At 44.4% G+C, this 19,555-nt stretch overlaps 1 protein-coding gene across 2 annotated transcripts in view; it reads left to right on the top strand.

The window, feature by feature from the left end:
- Positions 1 to 19,555, top strand: part of BBS4 (Bardet-Biedl syndrome 4) — a 40,376-nt gene that overhangs the window by 3,093 nt on the left and 17,728 nt on the right. The window contains exons 3-5 of one of the 2 annotated variants that reach the window (XM_032194603.1): positions 14,129 to 14,208; positions 18,254 to 18,317; positions 19,115 to 19,226. In XM_032194603.1, coding sequence (XP_032050494.1) covers positions 14,129 to 14,208; positions 18,254 to 18,317; positions 19,115 to 19,226 — 256 coding nt within the window. The remainder of the gene's footprint in view (positions 1 to 14,128; positions 14,209 to 18,253; positions 18,318 to 19,114; positions 19,227 to 19,555) is intronic. The other variant, XM_032194604.1, reaches the window with a different exon arrangement.

The following is a 19,555-nucleotide window of genomic DNA, read 5'->3' as shown; positions in this document are numbered from 1 at the left end:
TAGCCCTGTATCCACCTACTGTTGTTGCCTTGCACAAGTGTGAGCCTCTGGTATGTTGCCCAGATCTAAGAAGAGATTGCTACTGCTGCAGGCCCGTATGCAAGTAAAAATAAATCTAGAACTTTTATCTCCACCAGCAACTCTTTCGGGGCAGGGATGGCTCTCACTTCACAACAGTTAGTATGGCTTCCATGGAGGCACTGCTTGGTTCATCTCCATCCAGTTCTGTAAAGATTGTGACTGATTCCTTCATCTGCAGGAACCTCACCTTGTTCTGCCTTCTCATGCAAGCCACATCTATGATATTTTCCCTGACTCTGGGAGGCTGCGTCTTCTGCCTGTTTTTTCAGGACAGCATCCCCTTCAGCTCTCTAAATAAGACAGCTGCAAAGGGATCAGGCGGATGGTGTTTGCTGAGAGATGGACTATCACTCCACGGCTCTTTCCTGGGAGGCTGAGGTCTATTAAATCAACTCTGCATAATTCATGAGCGAACGGAATAGCTGAGCAAGAAAGATGGGGCCGTCAACCTTACGAACGAGCCGTGGAGGTGTGCTGGGTAGAAGCTGCCGTGCCTCTGTCAGCTTGCTTGTTAAACTGTCAGTCGTGAGCCTTCCTGCTTTTAAGTGCGCGCAATTTAATATTGATTGTTCGGGGGAGTGAACGGAGGCAGTTGTGACTTTCTTAATGGGACTGCTTTTGCAGATCCCGCCTGCCATTTGATCAAGAGGCTGATCGACAGCCTCGAAACCGAGCCGGGCGCTTCTTTAAGAAGGGCCACCAACATTCCTTCAGGTTTTCAGGCTGCACGGAAGAATTGCTTTGCATCCGTCACCACCCGATATTCCTTCTGCCTCCTTGATTTGGCATGGGTGTTTGCACAGCTGTCTGCCAGAGGGGAAAATTGTAAATGAAATCCAACTGTTGGTGCCCCTGGGTCTCCCTTGTACGACTCTTGAGTCAAAATGAGCTAGCATGAAGACAAAAAGTCTAGCCTGTGATTGTGTAATTATGTCTGGGTCTCGAGGTAAAGTGGGGCACCTCCAGTACCTGGCTCACCACAGGAAGTTCTTAAATGCTTTGGAAGCCTTTGCCATTTAATATTTGACTCTGTTGCCTTCCATACAGTGGGTAAAAGCTGATTTAAGCCTCCTGTTAATCTCTAGGAAATGAGGGCAGCTGCAAGATTTGTTATAGGGTGTGATGTAACTGTCCAGTGTGAGTATGATCCTGGGGATATGTTAGAGAGGAGAGGAAAAAATGAAAGTGATGTTGTATATTCTTCTGGGGACTTTGGCAGGGAAGAGTAGCATCTCTTACCTGTGACAGATTTTTTTTAAACAGGATTTTTTCTAGAATTTCTTAATGAAGTCTCTGTCCCTATGTAGTTTGGCTGAGGAGAGTTTTAGTAAACTTTAAGGAGCCAAGCAAATCTGCTTGGTGTGTTTGTGTAGAAGAGCACTGCTAAAGTTATCTTAAACTGACATTTTTAAGCACTGAATGGTAACTTTCTATTGCAGCGATCTGCCTTTATTATCTGCATTGCATTTTCAGGTGGGAGGTGAGAAAGACATTAGAATTAGTGCAAGCAGGTCAATGAGATATGAGACTGTGTGATACAATAGCTTAGGGCCTTCTACAGGTGGTTTGGTGTGGATAAAATTTGTGCCTGAACAGAGCGTGTATTATAATAACTAAATAACGTCGTTGCATGCAGATGTAGTAGACTATGACCAAGTCATCACTGAATCCTAACTGAAGTCATTGCGGTGGCTGGGTTCAGCTTGCCCGTGTTTGTCCTGGGCAGATGAAAGACATTAAATGGATGGTTCTGAAAATGTTGTCTCAGATTTGCAAAAAGTAATTTGAATGAGAAGCTACAAACATGGATTTGTTGCTCAGCCAGAAGGAACGCTGCGTTTTCAGTCTGAATTATGCAGAGGGGAACACGTTGAGTGCTGTTGAACTGCACGACTGGAGGGTCCGGTGACTTCCCCTCGCTGCTGCCTGGTGCTCCTCACAGGGATGCTCCCTGTCCTGGGAGACAACTTAAAATGGAAACTTGGAAGCAGTGTTTTGCACCCTGGCTGTTAAACAAGGCTAACTGTGAGATAAGAGGCAGAAATTGCTCTTCAATTAGCAGCTGTCGGGGCTGATGAGTCAGTCAGGTGGCTGTGAAAGCCCGAGGGGTTTGGAGTGAAGAGGGCCCCTCCTGCAGGAAGGTCAGCCCAAAGGGAGAGCAGTGAGCATCCGCCAAGCATGCAGGGGGTCTGCAGCAGGCTGTGGTGCTGCTGGGGAAAGGCACTGCAGCAATCAGGGTCGAAACCTCTGAACGTAGCAATCTAAATTAAAGGGGGTGGCGGAAGGCAAGCCCGACCGAGTATCTTGTAGCTGCGCTTGCTGACAACCATTATTCAGTAACTGACACGTTAGTAGCTAAAACCGTTCATTATTTTGTCCTTTACCCCCCGTGGGGAGAGCTCCTCTGAAAATCAATTCCCTTTGTTGCTACATCAAGATCCATAACTCTCCCTGTGTTGATATTTTCTCCCCAAGCAATTGGTGGTGGAATAAAGGAAGCTCTGTTCCTTGAAGCAACGTAGAGTTAATATCTGCCTGCTGAGATGGGGTTTTAATCTCCCTGCTGCATTTTAAATTAATCAGATATTTCCCCAAATGCTGTATTGGTTTTGAATTGAGCTCAACTGTCTCCCAGCTCTCCACTCCTTTTGCCACGCAGGCCAGTCAAGTCATTTTATGGTAACTGATAGTGCTGCAGTAGAGAAAGTCAACAATACAAGCTGGGAAAAGAGCTTTTATGGAACTTGAATTTATTTCCCTTTGTCATGAAAAATATTATTTAGAAAGCAAGTTCTGGTCTCTCATGTTAGTCTAATAACAGTTCAGAGGTTAATGGATTTGCATTTGGATTTCTACACAAATATTAGACCCCAGCTTTTGCAGAGATACAGTGATGGATTTTTAATAACAGGATAGAATCCTAAAATCCTAAATCCTAAAAAAAAAAAACCCTAACATATTAAATACACTGTAGAAAAATAAAGTGGAATACACTTGAGTTGCTGAAAAAACGTGGGCCAGAAGCCCTTAAGACAGAAGAAGGCAATTCTGAATTGTTACGCATACCCAAGGATGGGGCAGGTTGATAATATTCAAAGAGAAAATCTCCCACTTGAGAATTGCAAAAGGATTAGCAAGGATTAAGTGTTCTCCCCAGTCCGGGGCATTAGGATATTTTTTGGATCCATTGTAGGTATGATTTTTCTAATGTTTATAGCAAAGGAATTCTGCTCTGGATTAGCTGTGACCTTTGGCAAAGTGCTTCAGCTTTGTTTTTTAACATTTATCAAAGAGAAGATTGGTCTAACATTCAGTGACAGCGTTTGGATGCTGCAGGTTTTCAGTTAACAAAACATTTGGAGACGTTCAGTGAAAAATATTACATAAATGTAATATACTGCAGAGTACTACTTGACCTGTTTGAGTGCTGCTAAAGATAGTACTGAAGGGTGCAGGCAAGATGTACGAGCGTACCAGAAGGGAGAAATTTTGTGTTCCCTGCTCAGCTCTGCCCGCAGGGTGATTTAACACACTCATCGCTTCACATCAGAGCACTTCTGTAAAATCAGCCAGGTGTCTGGCTGTTTTCTGCCTGCTTCAAGGCTTGTGAGTCTTCATCTGATTTCTTTTTTTTTTTTTTTTTTTTTTGGTGGTTTCCACTTCTGTCTGGTATAATTACAGCTGAACTAGCCAAAATGGCTTGTAAGGCCAGTGTGGGCTACCGAAGGGGAGGAAACAAAGTTCCCTCTGGTTTAATAGCACTCTGCTCCGCAGAGACAAAGTAGGGTACTGACCCAAACAGTCGATGAGACAGGTTTAGCAGTAGTAAACACACGAGTGCTCAGTGTCGCTTTGTATGTAATAGCAAAGTTTGGTGTAGACCTGGCTATTACAGCCAAACTAGACACCAGAAGTGGGGAAGCATATAATGTGAGCAGATGTTTTAAAGCAGTGGTTGTGTCCTGTTCTTAAACTCTGCGGTAAGGAGGGTGTTCTTCTTTGTGGCTCAAAGCTTCTCAAAACTCTTTTACCATGCAGAAACCTGGGTTTTGGATAGATGACAAAGCCCCAGTGTTTTGCATCTTACCAGAGTAGTTTCTTTTGCTTAATTGAATTTTGAAACATTCTCAAGTGCTGGGTATTATTCTTGTCTAGCTATTCCTGTCCCCGTCAATATTTAGCTCAAATACTGATCGTGCTGTCCTTTTCACGTAGGTCCTCATTCTTGAAGACAAGGATGTCGTCACTGGGCTCTAATAAAAAGCAGGTGCTGGTGCCAATTTGATGGGCAGTAAACTCACTTCATGTGGTACTGGCTGTAGTTAGGAAGCGCTGGTGACAATCTCAAAATGTGACTGTTGCATTATAAATAACTTCCAGCTTATGCAGAAAAAGATAGGCGTCTTTTATGCGGTGTCCTGCGAATGCGTCTCGCTTTCTCTCTAGGCAGCTCACGCAGATGAACCGATGGGCATCCCTCCTGCAAGTATTTTAATGGCTCGAGCGCTCTGAGGAGCAGGAACTTTGTAGTGCCCTGGTGAGTTGGTTCTGTGCGCTGCAGAGCCGGTCATTTCTGAATTCCTGATAAATCAATATAAATCCATTCTTTGAGCCAGCTTCAAAGCTGCCTTTGAACTTGTAAGAGTGAAGCTGCCTGAGAAATCCAGATAAAAAACGACGCCCTTGAGTTAAATTAATTAATACTTTTAAGTGTGTCAAAACGAAAATATGTTGGTAGAAATGCTGAGGGGGGACTCAATGACACAAATGTGGTTCCTGATTTCTGGACATAACAAGTTTGGTTCCATTTGGCCATGTGCAAGCCAGGTTCTGTAGCCCATTTGAACCTAAAAACCCATTGAAAGAAAATGATTTCTAAATAATACGGATTGGTTGGTGATTGTTTTATAAGAAAAGCCAGTATTTTCATCTCTGGTACGTGGGTAGCACTGGCACACGTGTTTGGTGCAGGATCTGATGAAGGTGTTTTTAGTTCTGAAGAGAGCTGTTAAAAAAGGTGAGTTATTTTGGGTTAATTAAATTGTGTAATACACTTCATCCTCTTCGCCTCAAAGCAACAACCCCGCACCATAAAGAACTGGAAACATATAAGTTTGAATGTGCTAGTACAGCTCTGCCCTCTTGTGTGTGCACATTAATATCTGTGATAACGCGGGGACTCGTTTTAGATCGAGTGTGGTAGGTGTGTTGTTCTGTCAAGGCTGGTGTCACCGTAAAATTTTAGTGCAGACTTTTAAATCAGACGTTTTATGGTTTCACTTCTAGTTTTACATCTTTTGGCAGCTGTCAGCCTTATTTCATTTCCCCTCTGTAAAAATATAAATTCATATCTGCTTCTTAAACCTATTGCAAACCTAATTAGACAATGAAAAGTGCAAGAAAAGTGCTAACTCTTGTAGCAAGCAAGTGTAATCTGAGTGCCTTTTGCTGATTTGATAATTAAGAAATATCTACCACTATATATATGGGGTGCAGTAGCCCAGCTTTAGGAGATCTAGCCATACAATTGCAACGTACTACTTTAGGATGACATTTACGTTGGCAAATTTATTTTTTTCATCTTCCTTTAAAAGTTCTCAGTGCTAGGCAGTTTCTTTTGTATTTTAAAGTATTCAGTTTCGTTTGTCTGGTGTACTGCTTACAAATGAAATGGCATCTCCTGCTGTGAAATTAAAAAATCTATATACTAAAATAGTAACAAACAAATTTAGGAAGGGCGGGATTCATCTTTCTTAATTTAGATGGCTCTGATACCCAGCTCCAGGTCAGAGCAGATCACCTATGCCCGTGTTTAGTGAGTGGAAAGCCCCACCCGATGCCACCCCTCTGATCTCTCCCAGCCACCTATCTCTGGGTGAGATGAATCGCTCCCCGAGGACGCGTATTCCTCTCCTTTACTGTAAAGACAGCCCAAGGCAAATAACTCAGCTGGCTTAATTTTCTGACGCCTAAGTTAAGGGAGATGCATCCCACTCAAGAATGTCACAATTAACCTTGCCTGCACAACATTAATCCAAGCCCCTGAGTCTTTCGTGACATAATTACACGCTGGCTTTTGCCCAGCTCTCCAACATCACCCGTTGCACAGGGATGGTGGCACTCACTGAAAAGGGAACAGCTCAGTGGGAGTGTGAAGTCAAAAATATCTCCCTTATTTAGGGTATAGCCAGATGTCTTGTTTATCCCAGCACAGACAAATTCCCTGGTGCTGCAAGGTCATAGTCAAAAGTGGGTACTGATGTGAGGTTCTCTGAAGCTCGAGGGCTTGCTTCTTCAGAGTTACAAACCCTGTGTACGCTAAGACCTCGGTGTCTAGAGCATCCCTGCTGTGCATCGTGCTGGGAGTCAGTGCTGGGAGGTACCAGGTCTCATGGGCAGCCAAAAATGAGGGATGGGCATGTGGGGAAGCTCTGGTAGGTGATTTTTCCAGCATCAGAGTGAGGTTTCATGTCTCATGCAACATTGCAGTGACTTAACAAAGAAACTCTTCATTTCTTCCAGGTTCTGTCCCCTTTGCCCCATAAGGTTTAAGCTTTGTAACAGAAGTCCTGCAATTTAGGCACTGTATCGTTCACATTTTGCAGCAATGTCATTCAACACCCAACCTTGATTTATTTTTATATTCATTCTAATTAGGATGAGGCAGGGCACCTGGTGAAAATACCAATGCTGTAGAAGTCCTCATGTAATGAAGACATGACACCCATGCAGTAGGGAAGAGCAAATCTTTGTTCTGGGACAGACATCTGGCGTGGAAAACCATCCCGAGGCAACACGTCAGGAAAAACAGTGGCATTCAGAAACAGGGGCTGGTAGCAGGAAGCGCTGGACCATTTTCAAGACCACATATGAAATATCCTTCTTTTGGAAGGGATGAAACAAGGGGAGGTTTTAGCTATTACTCTCTGATGAGTGGGAAGTTTGGGAGGCTGTCGGGACTGAATTGCCGTGCTATTCCTGCCTTAATTTTGTTTTGCTTTTACATGGGAAATCTTTTTCTTACAAAGGCCTTATAACAATTTTGGTTTCAATTTCTATGCAAAACACCTCGCACCATAGACAGAAAAAGCCTAAGCATAAGTATTTAAGCCAAAAGAAGGATTAGTTTGGAAATCCTGAAAGCACTGATCGCTACCGCGCTCCTGGAACTGGAATTAATGAGAAGCTGGTTAGGAGGGTTATTTTGGGAACGTCTGCAGCCAGCATGACTTCTTTTTGTGGGGGAAATATCTTCCATCCCTGCTTTACTGTCATCAGCTCATATCTCGGACCTCCTGTGCAGTTTTATTCTGGGGCGGCGTACTCTGGCAAACAAACACCCAAAGGGAGCTCCCTCTCCCCATTGCCTACCAGGGTATCGAGCGCAGGGCATCGAGGAGGATGAAAGCATTGAAATGGGGAAGATAACAGCGGGGGGGCTCTGCCAGGGGCTTGAATCCTTGAATATCTCCAGCGTAGAGTTGAGAGCTGTTGTCGAATCAGCCTGTTTTTTTCTAGATTAGCTTGCGTTTAAAAGCAAACACGGTAAAAGTTGTTTCAGACTTGTTTTTCTTCCGTTCAGCATGCGTGCTGCTGCTCAGCAGACAGCATCAATGCTCAAAATTGGCTCGTGCAGAGGAAACAGATGGTTGGTGTCTTTTTTTGAGGCCAGTAAACGAGAGTCTACTTTTTTAGTTTGCTTTTGAAGGTATGTGTGCATTACTAAGCTTCACCCCAAGGCTGCTCGCTCTTTTAGGTCTGAATCAAATGCTTCGTGTCGCAGTGCTCAGGCTAATGCATTCGTGCTTAGGGAAATATAATTCCCCTCCTCTTGTTGAAAGGAGTCAGGGTTGCAGAGCGGTATCTCGCCAGCCTCGTGCTGGTACTGGAGGTTTCCCAGTAAGCAAACTGGTTGAGCCGCTGGGAGGTCTGGGGTGGTCGCAAGCATTGGTTCCTTTACTTCTGTAACCTCCTCACTTCACCTTTCAAAGGTTAAACTGGAGCAGCCCACGCTGTGGAGGCATTTATATGGAATAATCTGTGCAGGTATTTGTTTTGCAAATGAAAACATTTCATTTGGAGGAACTCAGACCTTAAATGCCTTAACTCAGGAAAACCACTGACTTTGAAGTCTAAGCTGGCTGCTCTTCAAGATTCATGCAATGTAAACTAGCAACAAAAATTGCCCCCCCTTTTTTTTCCTAGCGTGTTAATCAACTTTAAGATACAATTTTCATCTCTTCATATAACTTTGGCTAATTTTCCTGCAGGGGGAGGTGTAGAGTCAGAAATGTTGCCTTTTTGTTTAAACCTGCTCTTGTTTTTCAGCCTCCTTGCAGTTCTCTCTGTGTCTTGTGAAGCTATTAATACGTGATAGTAAGATCACAGCTATGAATTATGGCTTTCTTTCCAGCGTCAGGGTAGTATATGATGAATTTTACTAACCCCAGCTGACTGTAAATAAGGGGGAACCATACGGGTTTATCGTTTGATTTAAAGGTGTTCCAGCAGCAATTTGCAAAAGGGAAAACAGAGGGAAGGGAATTAAACAGAGGGAATGGCTGCAGCTGTGCGAGGAGACGGTTGCAAAATTCTCTCTCCTTTTTTCTGTTGTTTACAGGTATTTTACATTTATAAATGTTTCTGCATTTTACAGGTATTGTTGTGTACTCGAACACCTGTATTCTCACACATGTATGCAGATATACACACGCAATGAGTGCAGCGTAGCATAAACAACCTCCGCTGGGTGGTGATTTTCTGAGCTATTTTTTATCATTACCAAATTTTGAATACATTTTGTCTCCATTTATATGCTTTTCAAACTCCAAAGCTGGATGTGGGCGTAGGCAGGATGATGTTCCTCTACTAGTTTTCTTCCCAAGCTATAATGTGTTTATATTGCCACAGTCTCAGTAAAAGCCTTTGGGTGTCTGGGTAAGGAAGAGGATTTCTTGTTCTTGTGTCTGTGCACCAGCCTAGCTAGGGATTTGTAGGGTGCTTCACTGCTGTCAAAGCAGCCTGTTGTTTTTAAATTTAAAAAGCTTGAGAGCTTAAAATGCTTTCTATCCATAATTTGTACCTTATTTTGGAAAATAAGGTTCCCTGGTACAAGCCTTTTGAGTTTGTTCCTTATTATTTTCGTATTATTTTTATTCAGAAGATGCTCATTACCTCTATTTCATCAGCTTTACCTTATTTCCCCACGTTGGGAGCTTGTGAAGCTCAAGGCAAGAAGGAGAACTGCACAGCTGGTTTCATCCTTGCCTTTCCCTTCCTATCGGCGTCTAATTAAACACAGTTGTGGAAGCACCAAGCTTCATTTTGGGCTGTAACCGCAGCCATGCCCAGCAGCAAACCTTCCCCAAACTCTGCAGGTGGGAACGAGCACATCCCTGGCAGTAATGCCAGCAAATGTCTCGGGGAGACTGAGCTGGGAATTGCAGGATGTGGTAGATGTTGGTGCTGAAAGCCTTAACCACACATCGCATCTCAGGTTTGAGGAGCCTCCTCCAGCCGCAGGTGAAACGTCGTTACACTACCACGAATTTGATGCTAAGCTGAGGACCAGAAGTACTTGTAGCCAGGAAATGCATCCCAAATCAAAAAGATCAATCCTGCTTTTGTGTCTTCGAGAGAGCCTTGCCCTCTCTGATGGCACAAGATCATAGCTTCATGCCTTTGCTGCAGCAAAGCTCCCTTCTCTTTCTTTTTGAGCGTGATGCACTGTCCCACATTTTTTCTTTGGTGCAGCTCTGCTAATAGCAAACCACCACGGTAGTGAGACTTGAGTCATTCCATCCTTACTCATTAATCTTGAAAGTCCCTGTGTGCTGGTGTGCTTTCTCAAGACTGCAGGGTTTTGTTTTACAGCATCCAGTTTTGGAGTGGGCTGTAACTAGGAGGGGTGACGGGCTGCCTGGTGGCTGCGCCCGTGTGGTTATAGTGAAGTCGGCTTCATCTGGCTGTGCCTACAGCACGAGTAGTCTCTGGGTACCTTCTAGAGGACAGCTGGTGCTTTAGCACCTGAAATTTGGTTGTTTGTCCACCCCCCCCATGTTTTTTACATGACAGCAATTTGAATAGGCTTCTATTAAATCTGAAACCCGCTGGTTGATAGCTGGTACCTAGGCTGTAATTACCCAATACGAAGACACGAGCACAAAGTAATTTCCTAGGGAGGTTTCCACAAAAGGGGACGATTCAGATTTCATTTTTTCCAGTCCTTTGAGAAAATCTATAACAGGATGAATGGAGTGAGGAGCGATGATAGTGCAGCGCAGATACAAACCTGATGATCTTCCTCTGATTCTGTCGGGGTTTCCACTCCAGTGACTTCCGTAAAGGCGCGTTGTCAGAAAGAAAAATCACATTGCTGGGAGCAAGTTGTGCAATCAATCACTGGCCACAGAGAAAGAGGGGGATCAGATGGATTCCCTTTTGAATTCAATCAAAACACTGCAGAGCAACTGGCCTGTCTCTTCACTGAGGTATTTAATCATATATTTGGTGCCTGGCACCCTGTCGCAGGTGCTTAATGAGAGTAGACTTTTGTACTCTCAGAAAAGAGAGGCGAAAAGATAATTACACAAGCTATAAACCCTTTTCACTGTAAATACAGTTTGGGGATAATTGCATTTTCTTTAACTGGCCCTTGATCAGCATGATTTACAGAAAATATGTCTGTTTCCTCTGCTAGAATGGTCAGAAGCCCTGCTTTTCTAACCTGTGGTCCCTGCATCCCCGCGGGCACTGGATTGTAGCGGACTGTGCGAAAGGTGGCAAAGAAAGGCATGTTTTCCTGTGCTCTGCAGCAGTTACATACAAGGGACTTCTGAAAGTCCGTGTGTTGAAAAAGGTGGAAAATTGCATTGCAGGCAGCCTGAGGGACGTGATGAATGTGCTCAGCTCCTCCCAGCGAGGCCAAATTCAGCAGCTCTTCCCTGTGCAGAAACCTCCTGGTTGCGGCCTCTGATTAGGGTGAGATTGCAAACCACTGTGCCACATGAAAACTCCACTGTTCCCCATCATCCCTACCCTTGAGGAGTCTGCAGTGTGGTGCCAGTGCTTTGCTTCCCACAGCCATTTTTGGGTGGATTAGACAAGTTCTTGTCTAATGATTTATTAATTTCCTTGCAATTTCTTTGTCTTTCCACTCTTCTCTGTCCTCTGTGGCTTCCACACCAGGTTTGGTACCAGGTTTGTCGTGGAGTTCTTCAGAGAAAGGGTCAAACCACTGATGTTTTCTTTCTGGAATAGGCTCAGGGAGTCTATCAACATTCTTCTATGAATCTTTGTGTTTCTTTTGTGTTCAGATCGCTTATATCTATGAATTAATCTAGACATCTTTTTAGAAAGACATCAGAATTTATTTATCTTTTTTCAATTTATTCGTCTTATGGAAAGGAAAAAAGAGGCTGATGTCATCTCAGTCAGGTTTGTTGCTATTTCCAAATGTACTCCACGTGTTTTCCCAATTCCGCCTGGTTATCCGAGGAGATAGCTCAGCGCATTGCTGGGGGGAAGCAAAACTGTTTTATCTCTGCAGATGTGAATGCCATTCACTTGTGTGTTTTGTGGCTTTTTTGTTTCCTCTCAGTTTTATCTCCAGCCCAGCTCTTTTAGGTAACTCTTCTGGGTTTTGCAGTCTCAGACCCACAAGGCAGACGGTGTTTGTGAGATGTCGGTGTCCATTTTGTCCTTTTCTTTCCTTTCCTGCTTGTTTCTCAGCAGCAGGACAATGGCAGAGGAGATGACAAGGAAAGAAAACACTGCCGTGGCTCGTGCCTGTCTATGCTGCAGATGTTTGAGGTAGATTATGGTAAATTGATCAAGCTCACGCTCAAATCCATTGTAAAATGTGTTCATTTCCAGATGGCATTGTTCTCTTTGGTCTCTGATGCTTTTTTGAAGTGCATGCGCAGGATCGATTGCAGCTCGATACCCAGCTCAGTGCTGTGACATTTAGCGTTCGTGTTGCTGGCTGGGGTGAACGTCGCCTCTTTCTTCCTTCCCAGCACTGCTCTCAGCAGGCATTGCCGTCGTGTAGGCGGCAGTGCAGCGTCCTTCTGGTCCCACAACTGTGAAAAAGCCCTTTCCTTCAGGAATTCAACAACCCATCTTGCACCTGCTCGCTGATGTGCCATCCGTATCCCAAAGCATTCATGTAGGGTCTAACCTCATTTGGTCTTTCCCACCTCAGCTGGAACACACCCCAGCCAGCTCGATTTTCTGTATGTTTTAAGGTTTAATGGTGCTCTCTCTTTCTTTTTGACCTCTCGGTAAGGCTTGCAGTACTGTTGGCATCAGACTGGAGACCAGGTGGGATTTGTCTGGAGTCTCTTCTGATTGTTCCCTATTTAAAACAGTTTCCGTTGTTTGTAATGATACAGGATTTTGTAATTTTAGGCTGAATTACTAGCACAAATTGGCAAAGTGTACTTTAGTTTGGACTGGAATTGGAACGTTGATGGTTAAATAGAGTTTGCAATGCCTGCCTTTAAATCCATGCTTACAAAAGAAGGTAAGGAGTACCTGAATAGGTCAGGTTGATGTGCTATCTGGTTCAGTATTTTGTGCTGGGTGGTGGCAAGATGCCACCCAGGGGCAGCACACAAGTCTGGCTGCTTTCTACAATTCATTTCCAGTACCCCTAAGTGCTGTATTTCTAGGAAAAGAAAGTTCTGTCAGAGCCTGGCATCTGCAGTAACTTACACAAGGAAGTCATTACAAGTCTGCCAGTGAATTAGGTAACCACCCGATGCAGTCCAGAAGAGCAGCCCTCTGCGCTCTTTATGAAATAGTGCTTTTTTAAAAATCACTTTGTAGACACTTTTAACTCCTTACTTGCTGGGAAACCACGAGGAAGAACAAATGGAAAACATAAAGCTGGTGGAAATCAATTCAACTGATCGGGGAGCGTGCGTGTGCAAATGCCGTTCTTACAAAGGTCTGAGAGGGAGCAGCATTTGATGAGAGCTTTTGGATCCCAGGTCCCTGTGTTGCCCTAAGGTGGTCACGTCAGCTTTCCGTCTGACCCTGCCCCGTGCCGCAGGCTGGCAGTGGGGACCGTGGGGCATCCCTGTGGCCTCGGCCCCTGCGACCATCTTTGCCTTCCACGCTTCTGTCACAATATTGACTTGCAAACATACAGCTTTTTGCCAGTTGCTATGGTTACCTCTCAGCTACCAGCATCTGAGCTGCAGAAACGAGAACCAAGCAATACATTTTGAGCCGTAATGAAATGCACAGCAGTGTGTTAAACTTTTAAACCCAACACGAATATCACTAAGCAACATCCATTCGTGATTTGCCATAATTACTGCTGCAAGCTCCATACGATTGAAACACCGGAGCACAATCCTCTCCCTTCCACTGCATCAAATAGGTTTTTCTGCCAGTAGCTTCACAGCATCTCAGACCTGTGATGTTTCATACTCCCTTCACAGTTTCAAAGAACCAAGCCTGACCTCTCTGAATTATTCACACCTCGAGAATGACAACATCTCCAAAGTCTCCTTTTGTGTGTGGTGCCTATTTCCTTCTCATTCACTCCCAGAAATTTATGTTAAAGAAGTTTGATTCTTCTGCCCTACTTCTGAAATGTGAATCTAACTCATTTCCCCAAGCTGCTTCTTGCGTATTTGGAAAAACCAATCCCATCAGACCGGCGTTAGTGCTAAATTAAAATGTGTGCGTAGCCAACGTGTTGCTGCTCGGTGCTGCTTGCTCCTCTAGCTGCACCAGAAGGAGCAGATGCCTCAAGCCTTTTGAGGTGGTACTTCTCTGTTTTCTGCTAAGAGACCTCATTTAGTGTCTCTGTCTCTAACAATGCGTTTTACACATCAGCTTGAGAAATAAAATGAAACTGGACATGGGTTGTATGTCCAGGCTCCAGGTTTCAAGTCGGAAGTTTAATTGCACCGACGGGTGCAATTGCTGTTCTCAAATTAGTTGTGTTGTGCTTGCAGAGCAGGCAGTTCAGAATCCCTCTCGTGCTTTGCCCAGGTTCCCTGCTGATCAATCTCATTTTGTATTTTACATGCAGTGCCGGAGATACCCGTTATAGAGAGGAGAAACTGGTACATCTATCTGCTGTACGTTCGCAGGGAATATGACGAGTGTAAGGTAAGAGCTGCTGCTGAGATTTTGCGTGAGGAAGTACTTAACTGTGTTGTCAAATGGTGGTTTTCATGCCTGGCCTAGCTGTGCTGTGGACAGGGGAGGTGCAGAGCTGTGGCCTTCCAGGTTTGCCAGATCACCTGCTGTGCCACAGGGTCGTTAGGAACCCTCTTTTCCCCATAAACCAGTACATCACCAACGTAATATCCCAACTTTGAGGTAAGGCTGAGCTGTTGTCACCCTCCTTCCTGACTTCTCTTGGAATCAGGGGACCAAAAGAAAGTAGAACTAAGACAAGGATCAAAACAGCTTTAATTTTATTAAATCCTCAGCTACAATCAGGATTCATACGTGCAGTTCTCTAGAGTGCTCCATAAACTCACCATATGTTTGGAAGTGGTGAAAATGAAAGGATTGCAAGCTTCTCTTGTACCAGGTGATACACGGGGTCTTCCACACTGATTATAACGCAGTTCCGTAGTGCAGGTCTCTCAAGGGTACTACAAAGCTGCTATAAAAAGCACTTCAATCAAGTAATACATTTCTACTGAGTCTAAAAATACATCTTGGCTATCCTTGAATGATATGCTTTCATTTTGCTTGTGACACGCTGCACCTTTTGATTTCTCCTCGGTTTGGTGGGTATCATGGAAGTGGTTGTTTGATTTGGGATTTAACAGTAAGTGGACTAAGGAAATGCCAAGTTTATTAACCAGTGTGTTTTCCTGACACACTGAAGATGATGTGCCAGTGGCAGGAGGAGGGGTGTAAGAGTTGCCTTTCTGTTTTTGTAATGTGCAAAGAAGATCTGGAAATAGTTTTTCCCTCCTGAAACACCAGGATCGGCCAGGACTTGTCTCTCTCTGTTGGAGAACTCCTGGGGGTGCTTAAGAAACTGGTAGGCCAGAGGAAATTCATTTAGTTCTTAATTAGCGGAGCTGGAGGGCTCTGTCATCAGCAGAATGATTTCCTCTCAGATCTTGGTTTAAACAGATCTAAGCAGAGGCTGGACTAGTAATCTAAATAGAAAATTGCTTCCCTTTTCTGTTGATCTGACTGCATTTTCTTGGTCTCCTGTTTTGTACGTTTGCCCGTTCCATGGCAGGCTGTAGACTCGTGGAGTGCAGAGACATACAGCTCAGGAAAACAGAAAGTAGCCGTGTGGATGGTGTGTGAAGGGAGCATTGGCTTCTGCAATTTGTCTTTAGTCACTGAAGGAAGTAAAAGATGGGGAAAGATGTAGAGAAGACAGCTAATAACGTTTCCTGTGGCAGACCAGTTTTGCTTTAGCTGTCAGCTCCTTCCTCCTGGCTCACAGAACCGTGTTTTTGTGGTTACATCGGGAGAGTTTGGCACCGGACAGTAGTTGGTTAAATAATCTTCCGTCCGTCCTCCCAGATGCGATGAATGTGTGCTCAGAGGCCTGGATTTGTCCCAAAGAAGATAAGAACGTCAGCATGCCAGGATCCTTCTGCAGTCCCTGAACCATAGCCGTGTCCAGAAGGCAATGCAGATCCTAGGTGCACTGAACTGCCCTCCGGTAGCCTCTGGCTCTCTCTGCTGGTGCTCGGTGGGGTTACAGGTCTACGCAGGATGCCCCAGCTGCCTGCCTTTACACGCAGTGAGCATAGGCAGCCCCAAACATGCTATTCAGTGCCAATACCTTCAAAAATGAAAGGTGGCATCGTTATTCCTGATGACTGAAATGGCTTTAAACTCACTGATTTCAGTACAATTTGGGCATTCATTAATGCCCATCAGTTTTCTTTTAAGACTCAGCTAATAAACGAATGACCTCTGATGCTATTAATTTTGGCCTGATCTTGTTAGACTCTTTCCCACTCAGTGCCTTGAGATGCCTCCTCTCCAGCGCAACTGGAAAAGCTCCCTTATTTGTCAGCGGTGTAAAAGCCCAAGGAAAAAATATTTCCTAACATTGACTCCCTGAAATCCAAGCATTAAATTGGCTTTAACCCTTACAGGGCCGCTCCTGCATCTATTCTGGTGTTGCCAAGCTTCTGACAAATATTGCTGCTTATTACAGCGCGAGATGAATAACTCCGCCTGCTTGATTCTGCTACCCAGCAAGGCACAAGGCAAACATCCCCCGGAGCCAGAGGCAGCAGCAGCCCTGCTATTGCAGTGCAGGCAGAGTGGATCTGGGGGGTGGTAAGGGGGGAGCGCAGGGACGGGCCCTGCTAAGCAGTCGTCATCACTCAGCTCTTGCTCTTCACATAGGCAGCTCATAAAGTGTGTGTTCTGCTTGCAGCAGCAACTCCAGCTCTTCCCCCTAACCGTTTTTCACAACAGAAATCTTCTGTTATGTGCGAGGGAAGGATTATTAAAATTACCAGATGCTTTTAATTAATTAAAATCACTCAGGCTGGTTGGTCTCCTGCCAATACGTCTAAATTCTGTCAGCAAGTTAAATAAACTTGGGAGGAAACGCTGGGATTACAGATCATATTTCTCAGCTCAAGGCCTTTCACTATGGGATTTTTAGGGCTTAAGGAATTAATCAGATCTCTATAAAAGATAGCTCTCTATTGCCTGCTCTTGCTCTGAGACTGGTTTTATGTAGATGGGGCAGTGTTGCATACCTGTGTTCAGAAATGCTTGTTTGTGTCTGAGCTGAAAGTCCGATGATAAAGTACTTGGTTAAGACTAAAATGTAGGCTTGTGGAGGGTCTCTGGTCAGGAGATCAGAGGGTATTATGGCCAAGGGGAAGAGCAGCCTGCGTTTGTTCTTTCTTTTCCTTCCTTTGTTTAATTTTCTTTCTGTCAGTGAGGTTTCTCAGTAATAACTCTCCTTGCCTTCACCCCGCTTTCCATCATTCCATGTGCTATGTTTGAGGTTCAGTTTTCCTCCTTGCTTTCTGGTCCTTTCATTTCTATTCGTCTCGGAGGCAGGGGATAGTGGTACTGATCACACACTAGACAGAAGTACCAGATGAGTGCCAGGTTATTGCTAGCCCAGAAATCCTCCTTTCTTTCCCCTCTTTGTCTTCTACGTCAGAACAAAGGAGGAACCTCAAAGAGAGCAGAAACAAGACGTTTGCATCCTGCCCAGAGTCACTCATTTTGGCTACTTTTACAATTTCAGGTCATGTGTGACTATGGAATATAGCCAAACTGCACCCGCACCCCAAGCTGTCAGCTGCAGGAGTGCATCCAACAATAATTTACATTTTCCTCAGATTTCTTCCTTCCTTTCCCCATGTACTCATCATTTGTTCATTTGACTTTCACTGACTCAGCTGCAGTTGCTCCAATTCAATTTATTTCTTCACAAAGGGCCTAGAGTAGATACCCTTATCAGCAGAGGATGCTTTCATAGATTTCTTGTGGCGTTTTCCCCAGGTAATATCTAATTATCTTTGGTAATGGGAACGAACAGAGAAACACTGAACAGCTGTGGTATTCCTGGCACCATGCTCTCACAAACAATGATGAATTTGCACTCTTCCACGCGCTCTTGTAGTTGTCCCAAACGCAATCCAGTGCCTGTCCTATATGTGCAGTTGTGGTTTATGTAGCTGAAACAAAATCTCTTTCACTAGTTTTGTTAAAATGTTGAAAGTTGAGCACTTTTTTAGTGTTTTAATACAGCATATTGCAAAAACTAGCTGCGAATTCTGTCTTAATACTGACTTTCCCAAGCACAAAATTTGGTTACGTGAATGTTGTATTTGTGGTGTCCAGTGTGATACCACCGTTAGTGTCACAGAAGGAAGCACCGTGTCTGACAACATGTTGCGTGATGTTTTAATTCAAGGTATTTCGGGGCACTCTGCTGTGCGCCCAGATACAGCACAGCTATATGTGGCACGTGCAAAAAGGTTCTCCAAATCAAAGTCACAGGAGGCATTTGGTTGGTCAGAATCATTTTTCTTTCGTAGAGGTTGCCTTTATTAAAAAATGTGAAGGGTTTATATTTGTTTGAAAACTGTCATGCTACAGTTTGGAAAGGGGGTGATGGTGGCCCAGTAAATGGGCTTCTCAGAGACGGGGATTACATTTACCCTGTGGTCTTTGCACTTCCTCGTTTCAGGCTGTCATCAAAGAGCAGCTCCAGGAGTCTCATGGAAGGTGTGAATATGCTGTCTACGTTCAAGGTATGTCACATGAGGCCTCTGAAAGTCTTAATATTGCTAAAGCCAGTTACTTTTGATACAAGATACAGGGAACAAGTGGGGACAAAAGAAGGAAACGGGTATAAAATTCTTATGTAAGTATATTTGGCTTTTTCTTCTACCTACCTTCTAGTGTTGAAATTTGGGATTATCACATGGACAGAGACAAGATGTTCTGTTTTCTCTTCACTGATGAGTTTGTCGTCAGTTCCTTCTTGGACTCGTGGCTCTTGGCCTTCGATGTGCTGGTGTTCGATTGGGTCGTGTTTGATCGTGTGCTGTGAAATGTATTGTGGATGTGTGTTGTCTGTCAGAGCTACGTGCCTCAGGTGGCTGTTGTCTTGCCACTGGCTCTAAGAGTGGTCTTCCTCTGCCTTCTCACAAACGTCCCCCAGACCTTGGCGTTGAAATTCAAAGGGCTGTGTGTCACCTTGGCAGATGACTGGACTGGGGGACAGCTGAGATTTCTTGGCCAAGGGCTTATGGCAGCCTGTAGGAGGAGGGGAGGAATCCAGACTGCATCATAACGAACAGTTGGCCAGGGTTTCAAGATGCCTGTACCATAAAGAACAGATTTTTTTCCCAAACGAGCATGGGTCCTTTGCGTGTATTTTCATTCTGTTCTCGCACACAGCTTCTGCATGAGGTTGCTGCAGGAGGAGAAAGACCAAACAAGTACTGCTATAATGTATCTGTACCCCCTGTTAGCTCCCTGGTGTCAGAGGTACGTTTTTCCTGCAGATAATGGACTAATTTGCCTGGTATATGTTGTCTTGCAGCTTTGATATTTCGCTTGGAGGGGAAAATTCAAGAATCTCTTGAACTCTTTCAGACATGTTCCATTCTGAACCCTCGAAGTGCTGACAACCTCAAGCAGGTGGCACGATCGCTGTGAGTGGTGTTTTTATTGTTTCACTTTGATGTGCTACCCAGGACCTTCCAGGTTTTGTTTTTCTCCCAGGCATCAAGTGGAATCTCTCGCTGCTTAATTCCAAGCATGCTTCCTCCTTATCAACACTTGAGATGCTTTCCAGAAGCGTGGGCTACCCTTTAAAGCACATTCTCTGTTACATGCTTGGCTGCTATTGTGTTGTGTGTTTTTTTTTTCTGTATTTTTTTTTTCATTTGTGTTTGTGCTTTAAGTGAGAGAAGTAGCACACCAATTTCCAGGTCCAGAGCTAAAGCTGCAGCCTTGGGCAGTGTAAACTTGCCCTGCAGAC

The sequence above is a fragment of the Aythya fuligula genome, chromosome 11, assembly GCF_009819795.1.
Source record: "Aythya fuligula isolate bAytFul2 chromosome 11, bAytFul2.pri, whole genome shotgun sequence".
In the NCBI taxonomy this organism is placed as follows: Eukaryota; Metazoa; Chordata; class Aves; order Anseriformes; family Anatidae; genus Aythya; species Aythya fuligula.
Note: the sequence above shows the minus strand (reverse complement) of the source record. Positions and strands in the feature narration are given on the sequence as shown.